Here is a 22,038-nt window from a genome sequence, read left to right as displayed (position 1 = left end):
CTTTTTCTTATTATTTTTAATAGTGACTAAGAAGAGGCAACAAGAAGATCACGAGATAGATCGCGCAAGAGTGTCCAGACATTTTCCTTCATTTATTTATCGATCTACTAAAAGAAAAATCTACTTCAACCAAACTAAAGTGACATACAGTATTTAACAAAGCATATAGAAAACGATGAATTTGTTTTACAGACACTGAAAATCTACAATTACAGTTTTCCATTATTTATATTGATAAAAGAGAGTGAGGGGGTGAGAGAGGGAAGCACAAGGAAGACGCAGAAACATAAGCATAGTGTAAGTTGAGAGAGGTCAAAGTGAGACCAAAAGATTTGTTTTTAGCTCTCACTTTTAGTAATCGAAAGGCCATCCACTGTATCCCATATATGATTGTTGATGTTGCTGTTGATGGTAGTTATGGTTCTCATCGGTTGTGTCCGAGTTTCTTGTGCCTCCACGGTTTTGAGTGGAGCTCGAGCTTGAACCCGATGAACGAAATGGCCACAAGGAAGAGAATGGATTCCTTCTTTCGTTGCCGTTCTCACGACTGCTACTAGAGCTATTACTACTACTATTTCTGTAGTTTCTTGTGGTGGTTCTGTTTTGACTGCTTGAAGGTCCTCTAGCTGATGGTAGCTCTTGGCGACAGACCGGGCATGAATTGTGCTGAACCAGCCACGGGACGATGCAGTCAGAATGATAGATGTGGTTACATGGCATCTGTTTTGCTTCTGATCCCAATTCAAATTCGTCTTTGCAAACAGGACAATTTGAGTCTGACGACCTAAGATGCCTCTGCGCGATCTTGATGGTTGGCAATGCATCTATTGATGATCTAGGTGCTGGTGGTGGACCTCGGCGAGTAGTGCCAGCTGAAAGCTGCTCGAACAATTCTTCAAGACCGGGACCAAAGAAGTAGTCACCAGTGTTACCACGTGTGATGCCAATGCCAGGTGAGCCGCCATTGAAGAGGGCTTCCACTGCATTGTCTCCAGATAGTCTATAAGGGACCTGACCACCAAAGATCAATAAAGGAGCCAGGCCAGGAAAGTTCTCAGGACCTGAACTGATGGTTCTTCCTCTGATTTCTCTGTCATGGTTTCTTTCGGCTAAGCGGTTCCTCATAAAGGCAGAAAACGCATCCATGAGATCAAAAGTTGGATCACGTTCTACAACATCCCTGTGAGCTCTAAACATATCAAATGGGCTGGTTTGAGCCATATCAAGTTCTTCAACAAATCCTCCTCCACAATAAGAACATACAGGCTCTTGGCCATGAAGCCGGACAGCACGCTGGCATCTGTGACACCAGTGGGTATTTCGACTGCTTGACATCCTTAGCTTCTCACTCTTCTATCCTTCTGTGAGCTCAAACAATACCACAAAAATGCAATCCTCTCCTGAAGCCCTTAGAAAAAGCTTTAGCTTATTTGCCAGGTCTCAGTCATAATCCTGCAAAAGAAAGTATAAGTTGATAATCACTTATTTACAGTCTTTCCAATTAGGAAAGCCAAAGACTACAGGAAAAATCGCGCTAAATGCACATTACAAGATTTAATTAAAGGTCATACTTCAGTAAATAGAGTAGAAAACTCTACAACATAGGTTGCAACTTCCACCTGTAAAGAATACCAAAATCCAGAGATGAAATTGAAGTGTTTGCTTCAACAATATATAGCCTAGGTTTGAATCTTCAAACTCTCATCAAAGCTAGAGCTTATACTAGTAGTTATAATACATATAACTTAATCACTAATGGTTAGGCACTAAAAAACTCCAGGAGCTAATTAACACACAAAGTTATAAACTTTGACGGAATATGCTTATAGACAATATAGGGCAACCCCAAAAAAGCTAAGACCAAATAATATGAAGTCAGCGAGTCTAGATGATTCAGTCATCTCGTCGTAGCTACAATTTCTAACTAAGACTATTTTCTCGAATGAGAGAAAGAATAAAGTCGGAATTTTCAGATGCTCATCATAACTATCAAGTTAAAGACGAAAAGACAATATCAAATATTGAAAATCACTAAAGAAAAGGGCCAAAAGGCTTCATAAAGCAGAGCTAAGCTAAGCAAGACGAAATTGAAGGCATAATTAAAAGCAAAAAAAGAGAATTGATTCAACGCAGTAGTGATCCAACACATAAACGAGAAAAATAATAATATCAGGGAAAACAAAACCTAAGATGCAGACTAAAAGACATGGATAAGTTTGGTTAAACGTCGAGCTGAAAGAAAGAAGAATACCTCGTCATTAAGAATTATGGATCTAAAGGAGAAAGGAACCCTAGCGATGAGGATTTGGGGGAAGAAGACGTACTACAAGAGTAACAACAACCACTACTACTCCGACTCTAGAAGAATCTCTCTCTCTCTCTCTCTCTCTCTCTCTCTCTCTCTCTCTCTCTCTATCTCCGTGTTACTTTCACAGTCTCTCTCTGCGAGCTCGCACTATGCCACGTGTTATCGACTAATGTATTTGAGTCTTTTTTTTAGTCAACCCAAAAGTCTTGCTCAGTTTTTATCAGTTACAAATATTATGGGCCTTGGGCTTATTATAACTTTTTCGGACAAAATATAGGACTCATTTCAGATGTGGCCTGTTAGGAGGTAGAAGCATGAGATGATCTGCCTTATGTTGGACAATGATAGGCCTTGATAACTTTAGGCTTTTGGTAAAGGATAAGAGCATTTCATACAACGTGAATCCAAATTAGATTACGATCAAGGAAGTAGATACATGTTTAGAATTGGTAATGGTGAAATGGCTTTATATAACAAAAAACCAAAAAGAAACAGCTCATGTTGTTCAGTTTGTCTCATGGATTGGACTCATTCGTAAACGTTATTTTCATTTCAGTTATACATAAACACGTATTGTATAAATCGTAGTATTAAACTATAAAATTAAAAAAAAAAAAAAAAAAAAAAGAGAGGTAACGAGAGATGGAGAACGGTTAATGTAAAACTGTATCAGACAACGACTTTAAACTACAGAGTAGAAGAAGTACTCCCCTTCACGTTCACCACAATCACATTGATTGATAGTTTCTCTTTTTGGTGAAAACATCATGTAGTTGTGTTCTGACCTTTCAACTGAGACGTTGGCATTTCAAGACAAAGATTCCACCAACTGTATTATCAAATTTATATATCACGACTCCGCTACTCTCTCTCAAACCCATACATCTTTCCTAAATTTCTTCAATTTTACTAGTCATGAGAACAGCAGGGCACGAACGAAAATGGCTTTTACAGAGTTGGCTACGTGCGTTTATATTACTAAGTTAAATAAAATAGACTTTGCTTATCATTTTGGTCGTCTGTGGTTGTGTATATACGTATATGCAGATTGGTTTTTGTTTTCTTCCAGTTCCACATAAGAGACCATGTATTATACTATTGTTAGTCTAACTTCAGTGGATTTAAATTTCAAAGAGTATATTTTTTATATATAACATGGCAGCTGCGTTTATCATACATATGATTATGATTTGATATTATATATCTTGATTACATACTTGACAGAACTAATATGTCGTTTATCAAATTTGATTTCATTTTCTTTTCAACTGAGATTGACAGTTTTATATATAAAGCAATAGTTAATTTGATAGACCTTTTTTGGTACCATCTGTAAACTTATTGATGATCAAACTATATATATATATATATATATATATGATTCTGCATGCATGATGTGGATTTTGGTATATGATGCATATAGTATTCATCGTAACCTACGTACTGGCACGAATCATTTCATTTGCTATACAAATTTTTTGGAATGATCAAAATATAAATGAACCGTTGGAGTCAACAACTACTTCGACCCCATCATCTTTATGCACACACTTGGACAATACATTGATTTTGATTATAAAGATTACAAAAGAAAGTTTGGTACGTTGCAACTATCCATTTAAATCAAACATAAAGGGGTTACCTTTTTTCCTATCATAAAAACAATTATTTAAAGTCTCTTTTTCTCAACCTACCAAGTGATAGATTCCATGGATAAGAAAATGTAAGAATGATAATTATAGAATCAATACAATACATGCATGTTCTATAATTCCAATTCCCTTTATCAATAATTGTGCTACCTTCAATCCAAAAATAATAATAATACTATATTTGGTATCTAGCATTTTGTCTATGTTTACCAACCATAGTCGAATATATATCATGTAAATCATATATCCAAAAAAAAATAAAAATCAACGTAGTAAATTATTTGGTCAATAATTCAATAATTGAATATATTATTCTTAATTTTATTGTCATCAGCAAATATATTTTTATATGTCTATTCAGTATTCATAACATTATTATTTTCTTCAAAATGTAAATGGAAGGCTTTTCCTTAAACGGCTATCAAAATTGGTGGCTATTACACTAGCTTAAATATAATATTAAGAGACAAAAGTGGTGGGATTAAAGGTTTATTGTCATAAACAAGAGAAAAAGGACATAATGAATCATGAATTCATGATCAGTATTTTTAAAAAATAAAATGAAAGAGATGGGTTATGAAAGATTGAGGATAATTAGTTTTAGATAAACACGAAAAGAAAACAAAATTATTCTTTGCTTAAACCTTTTATACAAAGTGGGGACTAAAACGAAATGGTCGTTAAAGAATCATAATTACATCCAACAAACACAATTAAACCACGGCGCGTAGTGTTTTAAAGAGAGAGAGCGCGCGTCGTCACTTTCCAGCAAACAAGAGGCGGACCAGACTGTGTCGAATTATAAAACGTTTCTTTTCTTTTTTATTTCTTCTTCTTCTTCTCTTTAACGATGATGATGGCGTGAAAGAAAGAAAGAGAAAAGAGAAGAGAAATGATGATCAGTCAAGCTAGCTGTTTTTGGGAAGAGAGACTAAAGAATCAGAAGACCAGAGGTCTGTGTCTGTGTCTCTCTCTCCCCCTCTCTTTACTTCTGCATCTTTGGAGCGTTGCTTCTATCTTGACGCTTTTTTCACAAAACTTTCAAGACTTACTACTTAAAGACACTTCTCTGTTTTTCTTTCTTCTTTCTCTCTGTTTCTGTGGCTGGCTTATGTAAGAACAAGTGTTTTTTTGAAACAATGTTTGTAGTATCGATTCTTGTTTTGCATTTTGCATGAGTTAGATCATTCTTGCATCTCTAATCTAATATGACAAATTATTTTCTATCATCTGTTCATGGTTCTTGCATCTTTTTATAATCCATTGAGCTAAAATTGATCTGAAATTAAGTTATCATCTAGTTTAAGATTAGTGCAAGTTCCATTTATAGATTTTTTTCTTGGCTGCAAGCATTTGCTGGGTTTAACAGTGATTTCTTGAACGTTTCTTTTAATAATAAGAAATAAAAAGACAAAACAAAAAAATCAATAGTTGCAGTCACGAGAATGCTTGGTTTTCAGAATTGATGATTATAAGAAGACATGTTAGTTTAATTGTTCTTTGTTCTTTTTGTAAGCAGACAAGATCGTGACAATGACTAAACTATATCCCAAAAAGACTGAAGAAAAGAGAGTTGTGAACTCTGAAGAAGAAGCATTTGTTGAACCGATTTCAGCAGATGTGAGCTTTGCTTCTAATCATTTCCCATCATACAAGCTAGGACCTGACGATCAGATTGTTGATGAACCTGAGGAAGATCAAAAAGCTCCATCTGTGAAAGATGTAGTTGATAAGGAGACCGGAGATTTGTCAGATCAGCACAAGCAGCTTTCAGTTCGTGACCTCGCTTGCAAATTCGACAAGAATCTAGCTGCAGCTTCTAAATTAGTTGACGAGGTGTCCACTCTATGTGTCTGTGTTTTTAGTCTTTAGATGAATGGTCTAAAAAAAAAACAGAATACCAGATGATTAACATATTCTGCTTCTTTGGTGGAATGTTTAGGCAAAGTTGAATGAGGTGACTTCTTTGGAAGGACATGTTATGCTAAAGAAACTTAGGGATGCTTTAGAAACCGTGAGAGGTCGAATGGATGGGCGTAACAGGGAAGAAGTGGAAAAAGCTATCTCCATGGTTAGCTTCTGTTACCTACAGTTTGTTTGCACTGTCTTGCTACCGTATCCACTTCTTTGGGGACTTGAATCAACTGTGAAGGGTGTAAATATATTTTGTATGTGTCTTGCAGGTTGAGGCACTAGCCGTAAAGTTAACTCAGAATGAAGGTGAGTTAATACAAGATAAGTTTGAAGTGAAGAAACTGGCAAGCTTCCTCAAGAAGGTCTGTTCCACTGCGTTGTACTTTTTTTGCTTTTCATAAACATACATCTAAAAATATTGCTAGACATTTGTGGACTCAAGTCTCTTCTAGCTTGGTCACTTCCTTTAACACTCAAAGTAAGCATTGTGTTTTCAGGCTTCAGAAGATGCAAAGAAGTTAGTAAACCAAGAAAAGTCATTTGCTTGTGCTGAAATAGATAGTGCACGGGCTCTTGTGATGAGACTTGGAGGAACATTTCAAGAACAAGAGCTTTGTTCTAAAGCTTCCCGAGATCAGGGACCGGTATGTATCAGTAATCCTTTACATATGTTCTGTTTTGGCATAGAAGGAGAACGGTTCTGAATCAAACTTATGATCTGTCTCACAGAATGTGGAGAAATTGGTTGAGGAGGTTCAGGAGGCTAGACGAATCAAACAGATGCATAAACCAACCAAGGTTCAACTCCATTTCTCTGCTCTAAATAAATGTCTATTATTTATTAGTCATCTTTCTGACTATAGAATCCAAATGTTCAAATTACTTCATGATTTTGATGGGCGACATCTTAAGATATAAACTGAATGCTTTATAATGTAGGTTCTCGGTATGCAACATGAGCTTTATGATTTAAAGAGTCAAATCCGAGAGAAGTCTGCATATTCCGTGAAAATTCAAAGAGAGGTATATTTTGTGTGTTGCATACTTCTTGTTATTTCTTTATTATCAACAAACCTGTTTTTCTCTAAAAAAACCAAAAAATGTTGATAGATAGCAATAATCAAGAGAGCCGAGGGGTCCAAGTCTTGTCCATATGTTCTGGATGGTGCACAAAGTCTTGGCTCATGCCTAAGAATCCGTGCCTCCCCAGACAATGGTGTAGATATTTCCAAATGTTCAATCCAGTGGTACCGTGCAGCATCTGAGTCTAGTCGAAGAGAAGCTATATCTGGTACTTGGCATTCTCTCTTTGCTATGTAAATAGTTAAATATTAAAGATTCATTCACATATTTGGCGAATTCTTATCATGTATTATCAAGTTTGGTATTTATGAGGGTCCGTTGTAGTAACTTATAGCTTTTAGCTTGAACTGTTCACATTTTTCAAATCTCAGGTGCCAATTGGTCGGTGTATGCTCCAGAACCATTCGATGTCGGGCGAGTAATACAAGCAGATATTCTTTCAAACGGCCAGAAATTCACAGTTACAACCGATGGTCCAATTAATACTGGTTGGTGTTACGAGAACTAGTTTGCTATTATTAAGAAATGAAGTATTACGAATGGCTAATTGAATGACAATATCTACAGCTTCTGGCTTGCAGTCACGCGTTGAATCACTCCTGCGCAAATCTAACAGTGAATTCACTGTATGTTTACAACTTTCCTTTTCTACATGGAAGAATATATAATATTGCATGAAACAGTTCTTAATTAGTTCTTGCTCTAATATATCTAGACATCTTGAACTTCTCCTCAGGTGGTTATATCACAGATGAATGGACAAGACCATGCATCAAGATCCCATGTATTTACTGTTGGAAAGGCGAGGATAAAGCTGTCCCGAGGATGGATCACAAAGGCCAGAGAAATATATTCAACATCCATGCAGGTAATCTAGAGCCTGTGATAGTGTTGCTTTATTCACTCCCTTTGCTCTTCCTGTTAGCTTTATTGAAGTTTCTTCCTTTCAAGTTTAAATGGTTTGGTAACATTTCAGCTCTGTGGAGTGAGAGGCAATGCTAATGCTCCTGCAAAGGCATTGTTCTGGCAACTAAGAAAGGGCTCAACTTTCTTGCTAACTTTCGAGTCAGAGCAAGAACGTAATGTAGCCATTGTTCTTGCCCGTAAATACGCAGATGATTGCAATGTGAGTAAAACTTCCCAGAATAATAATCCATTTTTCGTTTACCGGTTCTGTCTTCTCTTGTTTTGCGTTTCCCTTTTAAAATGAAGTTACTCCATTAGATAGTTCTGGTGTGAGGCAACCATTTTGAATCAATTTCACACCCTGCAGGTCACTCTGGTTGGACCAGATGATTGATGGAAAATGAAAGAATTAACCTTGGTCAACATCGACTGCTATGTGTCCGTCCGTGTGGTTGAAAGAAGAAACACAGTGTTGCTGCATAGTTTTAGGCAGAAAACACAATTTTGTGTTATTGGCATGATCACTATGATTGTGGTGGTTGGCTTTCTTTCTGATTTGATTTTTTTGGTTTGTTTGTTTGATTGGTTTAGTTTTGTTTGGTCCCAGCTTTTTGCCACTTAGATTTTTTTTTTTTTTTTTTTTTTTGGAGTGTGATGAGATTGTTAATCCAAGATTTGTTTGTATGTAATAACAGAACAGTGTTTCATTCAGTACTACAATCTACTTTTCATTCTTAATTTACTGTTAATAAACTTGAGGGATAAATTCTTTTAATAAAATTGGGATATCTCATGTATTTAACTTTGCATTATCTGACGATGCAGAATTATCCAAATGTCAATAGAAAGAAACTTGTATGGTGTTTTGGACATAAATTATGGATACTTTTTGGTCCTAGAAAAAAAGAATTGATACTTTAAGCAAAGCCAAACTTTTAACATATAGAAGAAAGATGATCATTTCCGACCATAGTTGTCCGAAGTTTTTTTGTTTCTCTTTTGCTCTCTCTGTTTCACACTTCAGTCCATCGTCAAAACAAGATTCAAAGTTCCAAACTTTTGTTTCTGTCGTAAGTCCGAATCCAAAATCAATGGGGAAAATGCTCGTTGAAATCTGTTTGATATCAGCTCGAGGGCTCCGTGTGGGAATCGGAATCGGATCCTCTCTACTGAAACATCAGTGGTACGCTGTTGGGTGGCTTAATCCAGAAGACAAGTACTGCACTGCAATCGATGCTTCGAGATCAGACAATCCTGTTTGGAGAACAAAGTTTGCTACTTTACTCGATGACTCCGCGATTCAAGATTCCAAGTCGGTTTTGCACGTCGAGGTTTATAGCAGAGAGCCCTTATTCTTGAGGAAGAGGCTTCATGGCTCTGCTACTGTTTCCCTGAAGGAGTTTCTGACCAAGTATAAGCAACAACAGGGGTCTTCGAAAGCTGTAATTGAAGAAACTGGAAGCTATCAGCTCAGGAAGCAGAACTCGAGCAAGCCTCAAGGTTTTATTGATGTTTCCATCCGTATATCTGCAGAGCAAGAAGACTTTGGGGTTTTTACAGGTAATGTCTCCTAATCATAATACTGTAGTGGAATCAATCAATCTGCTTTTGTTTTGTACTTCTTTGGTTTTGTTTGCTGTAACTCAAATTCTTGTAGAACCTGACACTTGGTAGTTGGTATCCCGAAGATCCCATTTTCTGTCTTAAGTCTTAACGTTTCAAGATGGGTTTGTCTGGAAAAGAGAACTCATGGATGTTTCTTCTGTTCTATTGCGCAGGGGATTTTGGAGGAGTCATGCTCTCGAACAACTCCGATTACAACACTTCAGGACAAGATTACATGGCTGGTTCATCGCAGCAACCATTTGCTCCATTGAACCAGCCAAACAATTCGAACCCATTCTCAGATCCACCATATAGCCAGTACTCATCAATGCCTAACCCTCCTATGAACAACACCAACCCACAAATGCAACAACCTTACTATCCTCCACCAATGCAGCCACCACCACCAATGAACTCAGGGTACATGCCAACATACATCCCAAAATCAGAGAATGTTACTAACATACCATCATCGTCATCATCTGGAGGTGCACCAGGTGGAGCAGGAAGAGGATATGCAAGGCCTGGGCCAGGGTTTGCTGCAGGATTGGGAGCTGGTGCAGTAGTTGGAGCTGGTGCAAGTTTGTATGGGGGCGGGTATATGTCAGGATTGGACATACCTTCGACCTTACCTCACCCAAGTGGTTCCATTTCCATCGATCCTCCATTTTGATGCAGAAACTGTTTGTTTCAATGGCTGCATTGTGAGATTACCTAAAACACTGTAGATTGTTCGTATATGATATGATGAGATCTCAGATCCATGAAACATATAAATTTGGAGGCCTTTGGTTTCCCAGGAATTCAATGAAACTGTTTTTTTTCCGTTGTTATTACTCTTTGTGTGATGTTATTAGAAAATATACATAACAGTGTTTAGAATCAAACTGTTGCGGATGAATCTTGCTATGTAGATATGTACATCGTCCCAATCAATATGCAGGTCCTTCACTCGAAATAGCAATATGCAAGAATGCAATATTATGCACTCTCACTAAATCTATTTACATAGACATGATTATGTACAGAGGCTTAGAGGAGTGACGGGAGTATGAATCTGACTTATTCTGTGCGGTTATCCGTCTTTAGAAAGTGGAAGTATTCTAGCTGTCCCATCTCTCCCCCGTTCACCGGATCAAAGCTGCATCTGTAGAAACTGCGAGCCCATGAAAACACGAGTGAGCACTAAGCAGAGATCTGAGGGTGATTTTCATGTATGCACAACTAGTGAATTGGTGGTGGTGAGAGAACAGCAAATTTGATATATTCTCAGAGACATCAGAATGGGTTATTATACCTTCCATCCATTCCGATAATAGCAACCGTGTTGTGACTGCCAAATGCTGCGAAGAATTGTGTGACTTCTGATACATGGAACTGTGCATATGACCATTCCGAGCTGAAATACTTTGGCAGAACACCTGCAACAAGAGTCTACATGTTAGGTAAGAAGGAGGGAATGAATTGTAAGGTTTTACAGTAGCAGTCCAAAAACTAGTCCTCCAAACTCTATATGAACGGGAGAGATATTCAATTTTTGCTTACCTCTCATAAACGACAATGACGAACCAGGATTGGTACCAGTCGTTGGAGAAACAAGGCCTTGCAGAGAATTAGAATAAGTTTGTTGTGTCAGGAGAGCATTATTTTCAGTGGAATAAGAATCCTCCCCAACTACCCTAACTCTAAGAGAGAAAATGTGAACAGTCCCCTTGTCGCTTGATACTGCCAGCCATTGCACATTTGGTGAAAGTGCAATACTATAGATATCTGCTCTGTCCACTCCTCTTCGTACCTGTAAAGAAGCAGCATTGGATTGTGCATGCATTAGTAACGAGCATCAAAGTGACATCTGCTTTGTAATTAAATTCTATTAACCAGTTTCATTAACAGAGGAATGGGGCTTCACTTATGCAAACTTTTAAACAAAAAAAAGCCATAAAGCAGGTTTGTCAGTAACTCATAAGTCAGAAAAGGTATTTGTTCACCATCTGATTTTGACACTGTTCTCTTGATCTATGAGATTGCAAAACAAATGATGTAGTGATCAATATGATATATAAGTCAATGCATTCAGAAAGGAGAAATGAGTATTCATACTCACCTCTTGCAAACGAGTTCCGTCCATGGTATTGAAGATTCTAATCAGTGTGCCCTTTGTACTGGCAGTTGCGAGCAACAAACCATCCAATGTCAAGGTCATGCACGCAATACTGGAATCATGAGCATTTATGATTTGCACCATGTTAAGCCCAAAATGTTCAACTCGAATCTCTCCTCGATGAAGACCAGGGCAAGCCAGCACAGATGTATTAGAATGATGAGAAAGGCAACATAATCCTCTTGGATTTGCTTGAGTTTCAATCTGATGAAGAAGTCTTAGGTCCATAAAATTGTAAACATATATCTTATGTTCAAGAACAACAACAATCCGATCCCTTCTTAGTTTCACTGAGCGAATTTCAGACCTAAATGAAAACTCACTTATGCAACGGCTCTGATGATCATCCCAAATTAGAACTTTGTTTGAAGGGTACTGAGAGTTAGGTCCACCACCAACAAGCGCCAATATATTGCTTCGGAAAAGCATCTCTACAATTTTAAACCCCCCATTCTTCAGCTCACGCCTGAAAGTTTCCTTGAAAGGTTCACAGTTATATATACGGAAACCATGACTTGTTCCAGCAGCAAAACAACTGGAATCCTGGTTCCAAGACACAGAGACCAAACCAGCTTCCTCGTTTTCATTAGATTCTGATTCTGGAACCCCAAAAGAGCCAGAAGTGCTGTTAGTGCGAGGGTCATGGCTACCATAACCACCTGGTTGCAGGATTCCTTGGGAATTTGAAACAGTTGAACTCATTTTTTCCGAGCAGTTGAGCTATTTTATACCAAAACCAATAACCACGAAAGCTAAGCAGAGGTTACCCCTGCAAGATCAAGATACACCCAGCAGAAAAGCTTAAGACTGATCAATCCCAGGAAAACGAACGACTGGACCTGAAAGATGGTAAATGTAAAATTTTTAAGTAACGCTAATACATAGCTCCAATTATCCAAACCAAAACCATAGCAAATACAATGCAGCAACGAAAGATTCAGGCATACTTATAACACATAATCAATAGGATCATCAAATTGTTTTCACATAATTTGATAGCCTGCCATGTTCACATTCGCTATAGTCAACTATATCATAATAAGAGCTCCAAAAAGCAGCTCATGTAGGAGCTATAAAGTGATGATTCCACCATGATCGCACCACATTAACCTGGAAATTCTATTTTGCAGTGCTTACTCCTAAAAAAAAAAAAAGTGAATTCGAAATTCGTACACAATACATCAACATTCACAAACACTACCGCATACGAGCTCATATCCAGATCAAACAATTAACAGCAAAACTGAAAGTAGGATAAATAAAAACACATACGCGATCCTTGAATCAAAACATTAGCAAAAAGGAGAGAGAGACGAATCCTCACCAATCGCAAAACGAATCAACGCGACGAGTAGTAACACGAGATCTACGATGAAATATTTTTGCTTATTGAATCTCCAAGCTTCAATCTCAGCGACGAACACGCTCCAGAGCTCTGCAGCTGATTTTTCCTCTATACCGGTAAGTTTATCTTTCTCCAAATTCAATTCTCCGGTTTTTTTTTTTTGGGATTTATTTATTTAGTCGGTTAACAAACAACAACAAAAAAAAACAATAATGGGCTAAATTTATTGTCCAAGTGGGCCGCCAGCTATTGGCTTTCTTCAGTTTTACCATCCTCTAAAGTTCACGTGTCTACAGCCGTATTTTACAAAAACAAAACTCGTGTCGTTTTCATTTGGGTGATGAAGGCGTCGTGCCGTTTTTCGAATAGTAACTAGGTAAATATAGGAATACCAAAAATGGAATATTCACTTTGGAGACAAACCGATCCATATTTGGAAAAAAGTGATTTGGCTATGAGATTAGTGAGAGCCCCAATAACACTCGCTCACTTTGTTCAATGTGGACAACATAACTTAAAGAAAGATAAAAAACCACAGTCTCCGAGAGAAGGAGACATTGGACCAATTATCACTTGATTCTGTTTTGAATTAAAGTTGAAATTGATCTCATTTAGTAACTATATATAGTACATTACTACTATTATCTCTTGGATTGTTTATGTTATATGTTTTTTATATAGTTGCAAATTTACTAATTACTAAATTAGCAACTTGTTGACAAACCTCGACTTTTTCAAGTACAGTACAGCTTGTGTTTTCATGGTATCATCAGTTAGAATTATTTGTCTTGTATTCTTATTTTCATTGTCGCTAATGAACCCCCTAATCTTTACTTAATGTTTTAGTTCATTGTCTATTTATGTTTCTATTTCTACTTTCTCTCAAAATTCGCATATTAACTTCATATGTATATTGCAATATAGTTTGTAAAGTTTATATTGTGATAAATTATCTGAAAAACATATATAAACTTCTTACAAGGATAATAACTAGCTAGTACTTTTCGGAGACCACTCACCAAGAATTTGGGAAAATTACATGCAGAAACGTGATGGGTTTCAGGAAATTTATAGGGAAAGTGAAAACCATTGTACGTAAAAAGATGAAACATTTTGTCGGTAACCACCGGCCTGACCTAAGATAATTTATAAACCCTAGTTCATTTATATTGTTTATTTTTTTATTACTTCGAACAAATAATGTATTGTATGCTTTTCCTATTTAATATAGTACTAATTAGTACTTTGATCACATGATAATAATTTTTTCCATATATATCCACTTGCTACGTTTCCATATATATCTGCATTATTGCAGGCAAATACATGTACCACACAAAATATACCTTTGAGATCACGCACGGGTCGATACTTTTTTTTTTCTATGATTGCTTAGTTATAATAATATAAATCCAAATGGTTGCAAATTTTATATTCTACTATCGGATTTAATAATATATATATTATATGATGTAACGACTCGACCGATATCCACATAATTACTCTAATATATTTTGGCATAATCGGTTCTATGCGTACGTACTGTTCAGATAAATTAAAAACTCAAGAAATCTGTAGTCCAGTACTGTATATAATTACAAAACGTGAACACTTTGAAAGAAACACACAACAAAATATTAATTTCAAAATGTAAATATATCGTTTTCTAATCAAATTAAGGACTATGTAAAAGTGGTGAACCATGCATGGCCCCATTTCCAAACATCGGTAATATACAAAAATAACAATTAACAAGTACAAAAATCATACTTATATTTTGCAAAATACGAATGAGGCATACAATAGTACGATACAAATTAAGATACTATATATATTATACCTCTTAGTTAAGCCATCAAATAATATGGGGAGGAAAAGTATATTGTAGACATGTTACTTCATTGTCTAAACACAATTAAGATCTGCCTAAGAGTGGATATACATATCGTTCAAAAAAATGCTTTTACTTTTTAAGTTTTAAATATGACTATAAATTTACCTTTACTGCAACCCTAGTGATTAGTGGCTAGACTGATCTCAAGCACGTGGACACGGCTCAAGTCCTGAAGCATATGTTCATATACGATCTTTGGATTCATTTGAGATATATATGTCTCAACGGCGTAGAAAAAAAAAGCAAATCCAAAATCAGTTGGAATCAATACGTGTCTAGATGCAAATCTATATATAATAACAGAGATCATGATGAGAAAAATTGTAGAAAAAGAAGGAGCTCCCTTCAGTCCAAACACAGATAAAGAAGGATCAAAAATATCTCCCGCATCATTCACACAGTCACTGCGGTTTAAAATCTATCTTTTTTCTACCACGAGTGTTTGGATGGATGAGTCGGCAGATATTTCTACCCTCTTCTTTGTCTATCCATGACTGGACTGAAAGAATCTCCTTCTGTATCTATCTGTTTTAGTTTGATCTCCATTCATATAATATTATACACTTTTGAAACAATGAAGGGCCACACTTATTTAAAGTAAGTTGTGTTCAGTTGATTCTACAGAAGGTTACATAGGCATGGGATATAGTTTCAAACACATGCACTTATTGCTTTTATATATAATGGGCCATCAACGTAACAACAAGACAAATGTGACCAAGACAACTTCCTATGTACTTATGTGAACATTTACTTTGAAATGTCATTGCATGTACTTATATATATATATGCATCAGTAGTGAATTAGAATGTCGACTAATTTAGCAGGTATTAATATATCTATATATGTATATTTAGTATATACGAACTAAAACTTACAAGGGTTTGGAAGCCGAGTGTGATTTATCATAAAGAAGCAAGCTTTACTGTAGAAGTAAAAGACCACTGATGGGTCTTATCAAGAAGAGGCTACCAAGAGAGAGAGACAAAGGACGAACTGTTCATCAAAACATTGAAATCATAAAAACATTATTTATGTTTTTTTCTTCTTAAAAAAATTGAAATTAATTGGTTTGCGAGTGATGTAAGCCCCTGTGCAGATGAACAGTACCCATATTAATAACAACATTAATAATAGCTACTTGAGTAAACACATACCTAAATTAATCAGACAGGTGCAAATCATGTATGTAAAGATTCCACCATAGTCATTGCAAATCATGAGAAAATAAAATAAGATGATATGTAGAAAGACTAAACAAACCAAAAAAGATATTGAAAGACTAAACAAACCTAATCACTTAAACAATACAAGCTTCGGACCAAGAGATATTCAGGATTTTTTCATGAGATCTCAGTTTCTAGAGGTTTTGCGCAAGAGATTGAATCCCAAAATCAGAGAAATTGCATATACATGCCTCAGAATTAGACAAGAGGGAAAACCCTACAAAAGTAGAGATGTGTAAAGCATAATCTTTTTGTGGACAGGGGAAAGAGAGATAACTAATTAAGATCTGAATGAAGCAAGCCACAAAATGATAAGAAATTATCACAAGACAAGGAGAAAAAACCCTAAAATCAGAGAACTGAGAAATCTTATCTGTTATTGTGGTTGAGAGATTAGATCTCAAGCAAGTCAAAACTGATTGTAGATGTGATAATAGACAAGAGAAATTAAACCCTTACATGGTTCTTGAAGTTTCACACTCAGATTTCTGAGCTGTCTGAAAACCCTAGCTAGCTAGCTCTTCTTTTTGAAATCTTCTCAACCCTAAAACGCTGAAAGTATAAGTGGAGACTGTAACTTATAGAAAAATGGGAAGTAGGTGGATGTTGCAACTAGCGACTAGCTATTATCAATTGGATGGTTCAAAGAAGGGACAACCAAAAAGAGATGACGATTATGATGATGAATGATGAATGATGAATGATGATGATGGTGGTGATGTTGGGTCGTTGTCTTCATGGGAGTCAGGGAAAGCTAACTGTTTCTTCATATCTCACCATATCTTTCATACATTAGAGAGAGAAAGAGAGAGAGAGAGAGAGATGGTGACTTGTGTAATTTTGTGTTGTGTTTCAGGGTTTTTTTTGGGGGGATGATTAGAATTGATTTGTGATGGGAGAGAGCTATCAAGAAGTTCATCAGCCAGCTTTTTTAAGGTTTCTTTTCTTTTGGATCACATTTTATGAGAGGTGGAAGAGCTTGAGAATTTAGATATATAATGTTTTTATCTAATTTAGTCTTTTATTTATATATACTTGTTTCTTATCTTTTTTAAAAAGCTTAGATTAACGAGTGGATGGGAGATGACATAGTAGTAGCTATAAATAATATTATTGGAGACTGAGGATGATTAGGTATAATATAATTGGTCCCGAAAAATAAGTAGTATCATTGTCTTTATGCATTCAAGAATCTCTCAAACTCGTGAACACAAGTATCAATTATTGTGTATAATTCCCTCGAGTGAAAAAAAAGATAAACGAACATAGCAATTTGCAGTTCAATTATTGATTTTTTTTTGGGGAATATAATGAATCAAATGTTTTACATCTTCATTATGGGAGTATATACTTCTTGAATATGAGACTTTAAAATTCAAACAACTTTCTATTTTCCTTAGAACATTATTACACGTTGTGGGCATCGCAAAATGTATTATCAATAGTCATTATTTCTCTTACATTGAAAAAATCAGTTTACATAATATTTACATTGGTAATAGCTAATGGTCGAATCAGTTTACTATCACAAGTTAATTATTACGCCATAACAAACAAAAATGAAAAATAGTGTGTATGGTTTGATACTTTACAAACAAGCTTTTTGCTGGCTACCTTTGATTAAAAAAAAAGAAGAAGCATATCCATCACTTCAGATTAGCTTTTTTCTACACATGTACATAATGTCTAAATCAATTCACTAATGCCCTACATTATAAGAATTAAAGAAAATATAGGCATAAATTTCATATATTTTGATATAAACAATATACACACACACTGAGACACACATATAAACTAGACACATGCATGTAGGTAAAATAAGATACACGAGTGAGTAAATATCATTATCTTCGTTCAACCAAAAGATATATATAAGTGGGTGTGCTATTTAGATTGTCCCAATTGAGATAGAATTATTTCCTAGTCCTTTGGTCACCCCACTCTTGTCGAGTGTAAAAAACCAATTCACAACACAAATAAATAAAAAAATAGAAAATGACAATTTCACCCATTGGCCAACCTGTCATCTGCGAACCGACCAGAACAGTGGTCATGGAGTTTTGAACTTCTTCATCTGTGGCCCCCGTTTGTGTTGTTATGCTTGTTCCTTCGTTCAAGAAAAGACCCGATAACTATTCGACCCGACCCGACCCGAACCGAATCTAGCGCGGGTCGACCCGATCTTTCTTCAATTCGATCACCATTGTCATTGACGTCAAGAACAGTAAAACAAAAATCGCTGTTACGAGCTCAGCAAGCTTTGGCAAATGGGAAGACGTTGGCTTTCTTCAAGGGATTGATCTCCTCCATCCCAATTTGTATTCTTTTACTTTCATTGAATTGCTTGATCGGTGGTTTTGAGTGGAGGTAATTTTGAATCAGGCGCGATTACTCCAAGTTAGCATATTTGTTTTGTATTCGTACGTTCGATCTAAAAGGGTAGTATAAGATGGTGAAAGCATCGGATTTTAAAGTAATTCAGGGGTTTATTCGATTGCATTACTCTCGGGTCAACCCTGTCACCACCATTACCCGCTCAAACCCATCGGCATTACCTTCTCCAGCTATTCCCTCGAATGGTGTTTCTCAGCTTCAGCCTAGATTTAGCTTCCACAGCTTATCCTCGAAACCCACTTATACGAACGTGGGTTTATCTCAGATTCTGTCCTCTCCTAAGCTCAATCCAAAGCTGCAGGCTTTGGGTTTGCCTCGTGTGAATTTGAGTTTTTCATCGGCGTTTAGATTGGCCTCCACTAAGAGCAATGGATTCCGGAAGGTTGATGGGAATTTTGCGAGGAAGGTCGTTGACAAGCCTGTTAAAGCTGTTAGTTCTACTTTTGCTAGATACCGTGAGGCTATAGGGTTGCACATTGATGCGTTTTGGAAAAAGAATAGTCTTTTCGTGTTTGGTGCTGGCGGAGTTTTTGTATGTATTTTCCTTTGGAGGATTATGTTTGGAATTGCTAGTACATTTGTTGGCCTCTCAGAGGGCATGGCCAAGTATGGATTTCTAGCACTCTCCTCAGCCATTGTAGCATTTTCTGTAAGTTTCGGTCTTTCTGTGCTTCTCGCGCATAATTGTGCTTTAATCTTGATGGGTTGCTCCAATTCTTAGTGCTTTTACGGTGATTGAATTTGTTTTGCCAACGTCAGTGCCATGAAGTTGTTGTGATTGAATGAAATTTAGGAAGTTCCCTGTTGGGTTGATTGGTTGATAGTGAATGGATTTGGAGCTTCCAATTATATTGGTTTGATTTCACCACGACTAGAGTATAGGTACATTCTGCTTGTTAACTGATGTTCCTTTAAAGAAGTACAGGTGATTCTGCATGATGTATTTTAGTGACTTATAGAATGATATTGTTTATAGAGTGCAAAAACTGCTATATGATATGGTTTTGTTTCTGTTATACTCACCTTCTTCTCTATCATATATAAATCACTTGATCACAGCTATCTGCATCTTTATAATAATAGGGATTATACCTCCGCTCAAGGTTCACAATTAATCCCGATAAAGTTTATAGAATGACCATGAGGAAGATCAATACGGCAGCTGAAATTCTAGAAGTTATGGGTGCTCCTCTGTCAGGATCAGATTTACGAGCTTATGTGATGTCAGGTGGTGGCATAACATTTAAGAAATTTAAGCCGACAATAAGGAGCAAGCGCTGCTTTCTCCTATTCCCCGTTCAGGGTTCTGAGAGAAAGGGCCTTGTTAGCGTTGAAGTTAAGAAGAAGAAAGGCCAGGTTTCACTTTCTCAACTCCACACTTCCTCGTTAACTCAATAGCTCCGCTGTATCTAGCTTAGGACTGAATGTAGAGCTGTTATGAATTGGCAAGATAGCGGTTAGTGAGGGATCAGTTCATAAGGATCTCTTGGTAGATTTTTTTGGATGTGGAAAATCTAAGGTTAGTTGAACATCCGGTTGCAAGCGGAGAGTGTTTTAATGAATCTCTCTATTTGTGTCAATTGGAAAGAAAAATTGCAAAATTCATAGGTTTTTACGTATCAGATTGTCAAAATGTGTGGTTTAGAAACTGTGATGGTAGCGCTATTAACACTTTGATATGAAATAATAGAATTCTCATTAATGAATCATAAGACTGTACAAGAGTATTTATATGTACATGTATATTAAGAGTAGGAATAAGCTAAAGGAAACCTTATCCTATTCTAAGTATACAATATAAACATTATATGTTAATATACCCCCCTCAAACCGAACGATCTTTAGGAGTATAAAGGTTTGAAATCGACATACGACCAAGTAGATTATGAAAAGGACCCGGCTGTAATGGTTTGGTGAGTATATCCGCCAGTTGATTGCTAGAAGACACATGGAAGAGCTTCAAGAACCCATTCTTGATCTGATCCCTTGTCGTATGACAGTCAATTTCCACATGCTTTGTTCTTTCATGGAAAACTGGGTTTGTGGCAATGTATACAGCTGACTTGTTGTCACAATAAAGCTTGACTGGTGAATCTTGAGTGATATAAAGATCCTTCAGCATCTGATTGAACCATAACAACTCCTTTGTGGTTTGTGCCATACTTCTATACTCAGCTTCTGTACTACTTGAGCTGACCACATCCTGCTTCTTTGATTTCCATGATATCAAAGAAGAACCAAGAAAGATGCACATACCAGAAACTGACCTTCTTGAGTCTTTACATGTGCCCCAGTCAGCATCTGCGAACCCATTCAAACTCAAATCTGAAGTTGCAGAGAAGAATAAGCCTTGACCCGGACTGTTCTTCAGATACTTGAGAATGTTATAAACTGCATGCAAGTGAACATCAGTAGCACATGACATGAATTGACTCAACCTATTCACTGCAAATGTTATGTCAGGCCTAGTGATGCAGAGATACTGTAACCTACCAACCAATTCCCGATAAGGAGTTAGATCAGGTAATAGGGTGCCTGTTTCCTTATTCAATGGTTCTGTTGGATCCATTGGTACAGGTTTCGGTTTACATCCCAACAAACCTGTATCAGCTAACAAGTCCAGGCAATACTTTCTCTGACAAACTGAGATACCAGCTGCACTTCTTGCTATTTCTAAGACAAGGAAAAACTTTGCTGTACCCAAATCTTTTGTTTTGAAAACATTCCCAAGTGTTGTCTTTACAGAGTGAACAGCAGCATCATTGTTGCTCACTATTAGTATATCATCTACATATACTAATAATGCAATGAAGGAAGTACCTCTCAGCTTTGTGAAGAGTGTGTTGTCTGCATAAGATTGAACAAAACCATCATCCAGTAGTGCTTTAGATAAACACTTGTACCACTGTCTTGACGCCTGTTTAAGTCCATATATTGACTTATGTAGTCTGCACACCGGATTTGGAGGAAGATTGCCATCAGCTGAGGTGTATCCAAGAGGTAAACTCATGTAAATCTCTTCGTCAAGATCACTGTGCAGAAAAGCACTAGTGATATCCATTTGCGAGAGACTCCAATTCTTCTTAGCTGCACAACCTAGAATAAGCTTGACACTAGCCAGTTTAGCAACAGGAGAGAATGTCTCAAAGTAATCTACCCCTTCTTGTTGAGTATAACCTTTTGCAACTAGTCTAGCCTTATATCTTTCTATTGTGCCATCAGCATTATACTTAATAGTATAAACCCACTTGCATCCTACTACATTCTTACCAGGTGGCAAAGAAACAATACTAAAAGTCCGATTCGATTCCATAGAATCCAACTCCACATTCATAGCCTTTTGCCACTGAACAGATGCTATAGCTTGGTGAAAAGTTTTTGGTTCTGTTTCTAAGGAAACTGCAAGAATATAACCTTGGTAGGTAGGGTTTATGTTTGAATAAGAAAGGTAAGAGGAAATAGGATAGGGAGTTGTGAAAATTTTTGCTGGTGGTGAAGAATTGGGAGTAGAAATTTGAGTAAGGGAACAATGATAGTCAGAGAGAT

General features: G+C 36.6%; 6 protein-coding genes across 8 annotated transcripts in view; 4 read left to right on the top strand and 2 right to left on the bottom strand.

The window, feature by feature from the left end:
- Positions 1-103: 103 nt before the first annotated feature.
- Positions 104-2,436, bottom strand: LOC17888736 (probable E3 ubiquitin-protein ligase RHC1A). 2 transcript variants are annotated; one of them, XM_023784467.1, is made up of 3 exons: positions 2,252-2,436; positions 1,572-1,619; positions 104-1,452 (listed from the first exon to the last, which is right to left on the bottom strand). In XM_023784467.1, the coding sequence occupies exon 3, from the start codon at positions 1,333-1,335 to the stop codon at positions 352-354; it is 984 nt and encodes a 327-aa protein (XP_023640235.1). In that variant the 5' UTR covers positions 1,336-1,452; positions 1,572-1,619; positions 2,252-2,436; the 3' UTR covers positions 104-351. The 2 variants fall into 2 exon arrangements, with proteins under 2 accessions (XP_023640235.1, XP_006294585.1); XM_006294523.2 differs by lacking the exon at positions 1,572-1,619 and having other exon boundaries at positions 2,252-2,435.
- A 2,285-nt stretch (positions 2,437-4,721) lies between these two features.
- Positions 4,722-8,601, top strand: LOC17888845 (stomatal closure-related actin-binding protein 2). Of its 2 annotated transcripts, none has more exons than XM_006293930.2 (13): positions 4,722-4,913; positions 5,480-5,796; positions 5,903-6,031; positions 6,144-6,236; positions 6,372-6,518; positions 6,604-6,672; positions 6,814-6,897; positions 6,985-7,165; positions 7,329-7,445; positions 7,525-7,583; positions 7,694-7,825; positions 7,934-8,083; positions 8,231-8,601. In XM_006293930.2, the coding sequence occupies exons 1-13, from the start codon at positions 4,853-4,855 to the stop codon at positions 8,255-8,257; spliced, it is 1,566 nt and encodes a 521-aa protein (XP_006293992.2). In that variant the 5' UTR covers positions 4,722-4,852; the 3' UTR covers positions 8,258-8,601. The 2 variants fall into 2 exon arrangements, with proteins under 2 accessions (XP_006293992.2, XP_006293991.2); XM_006293929.2 differs by lacking the exon at positions 4,722-4,913 and adding an exon at positions 4,924-5,073.
- Positions 8,602-8,796: 195 nt separating this feature from the next.
- Positions 8,797-10,301, top strand: LOC17890357. The gene is made up of 2 exons (XM_006295970.2): positions 8,797-9,423; positions 9,642-10,301. Exons 1-2 carry the CDS (start codon positions 8,817-8,819, stop codon positions 10,139-10,141), a joined length of 1,107 nt encoding a protein of 368 aa, XP_006296032.2. The 5' UTR covers positions 8,797-8,816; the 3' UTR covers positions 10,142-10,301.
- On the bottom strand, positions 10,272-13,101 carry LOC17890079 (autophagy-related protein 18c). The gene is made up of 5 exons (XM_006295922.2): positions 12,954-13,101; positions 11,573-12,468; positions 11,014-11,263; positions 10,766-10,889; positions 10,272-10,624 (listed from the first exon to the last, which is right to left on the bottom strand). Exons 2-5 carry the CDS (start codon positions 12,329-12,331, stop codon positions 10,531-10,533), a joined length of 1,227 nt encoding a protein of 408 aa, XP_006295984.1. The 5' UTR covers positions 12,332-12,468; positions 12,954-13,101; the 3' UTR covers positions 10,272-10,530.
- A 5,050-nt stretch (positions 13,102-18,151) lies between these two features.
- The window catches only part of LOC17889495 (thioredoxin-like protein CXXS2), a 9,646-nt gene continuing 5,759 nt past the window's right edge, over positions 18,152-22,038 (top strand). The window contains exon 1 of the mRNA XM_006293363.2: positions 18,152-18,465. The gene's annotated coding sequence lies outside the window, so the exon portion shown is untranslated. The remainder of the gene's footprint in view (positions 18,466-22,038) is intronic.
- LOC17890137 overlaps positions 18,460-22,038 on the top strand; it is a 7,776-nt gene continuing 4,197 nt past the window's right edge. The window contains exons 1-2 of the mRNA XM_006294616.2: positions 18,460-19,141; positions 19,576-19,848. Of these exons, the coding sequence (XP_006294678.2) occupies positions 18,548-19,141; positions 19,576-19,848 (867 nt within the window). The 5' untranslated portion in view covers positions 18,460-18,547. The remainder of the gene's footprint in view (positions 19,142-19,575; positions 19,849-22,038) is intronic.

The sequence above is a fragment of the Capsella rubella genome, unplaced genomic scaffold, assembly GCF_000375325.1.
Source record: "Capsella rubella cultivar Monte Gargano unplaced genomic scaffold, Caprub1_0 scaffold_4, whole genome shotgun sequence".
In the NCBI taxonomy this organism is placed as follows: domain Eukaryota; kingdom Viridiplantae; phylum Streptophyta; class Magnoliopsida; order Brassicales; family Brassicaceae; genus Capsella; species Capsella rubella.
The sequence above is the reverse complement of the archived record's forward strand: the minus strand, read 5'-3'. Positions and strand labels throughout refer to the sequence as shown.

Bases quoted from the DNA above. Each gene is read 5' to 3' on its own strand.
- LOC17890079 (XM_006295922.2), bottom strand. From the start codon at position 12,331: ATGAGTTCAACTGTTTCAAATTCCCAAGGAATCCTGCAACCAGGTGGT. The intron at 11,264-11,572 runs GTGAGTATGAAT...GCTTCTTTACAG, and splicing joins ACGGAACTCGTTTGCAAGAG to GTACGAAGAGGAGTGGACAG. The intron at 10,890-11,013 runs GTAAGCAAAAAT...CTCTTGTTGCAG, and splicing joins GTCATTGTCGTTTATGAGAG to GTGTTCTGCCAAAGTATTTC.
- LOC17888845 (XM_006293930.2), top strand. From the start codon at position 4,853: ATGATGATCAGTCAAGCTAGCTGTTTTTGGGAAGAGAGACTAAAGAAT. The intron at 7,166-7,328 runs GTACTTGGCATT...TTCAAATCTCAG, and splicing joins TCGAAGAGAAGCTATATCTG to GTGCCAATTGGTCGGTGTAT. The intron at 8,084-8,230 runs GTGAGTAAAACT...CACACCCTGCAG, and splicing joins AATACGCAGATGATTGCAAT to GTCACTCTGGTTGGACCAGA.
- LOC17890357 (XM_006295970.2), top strand. From the start codon at position 8,817: ATGATCATTTCCGACCATAGTTGTCCGAAGTTTTTTTGTTTCTCTTTT. The intron at 9,424-9,641 runs GTAATGTCTCCT...TCTATTGCGCAG, and splicing joins AGACTTTGGGGTTTTTACAG to GGGATTTTGGAGGAGTCATG.
- LOC17888736 (XM_023784467.1), bottom strand. From the start codon at position 1,335: ATGTCAAGCAGTCGAAATACCCACTGGTGTCACAGATGCCAGCGTGCT.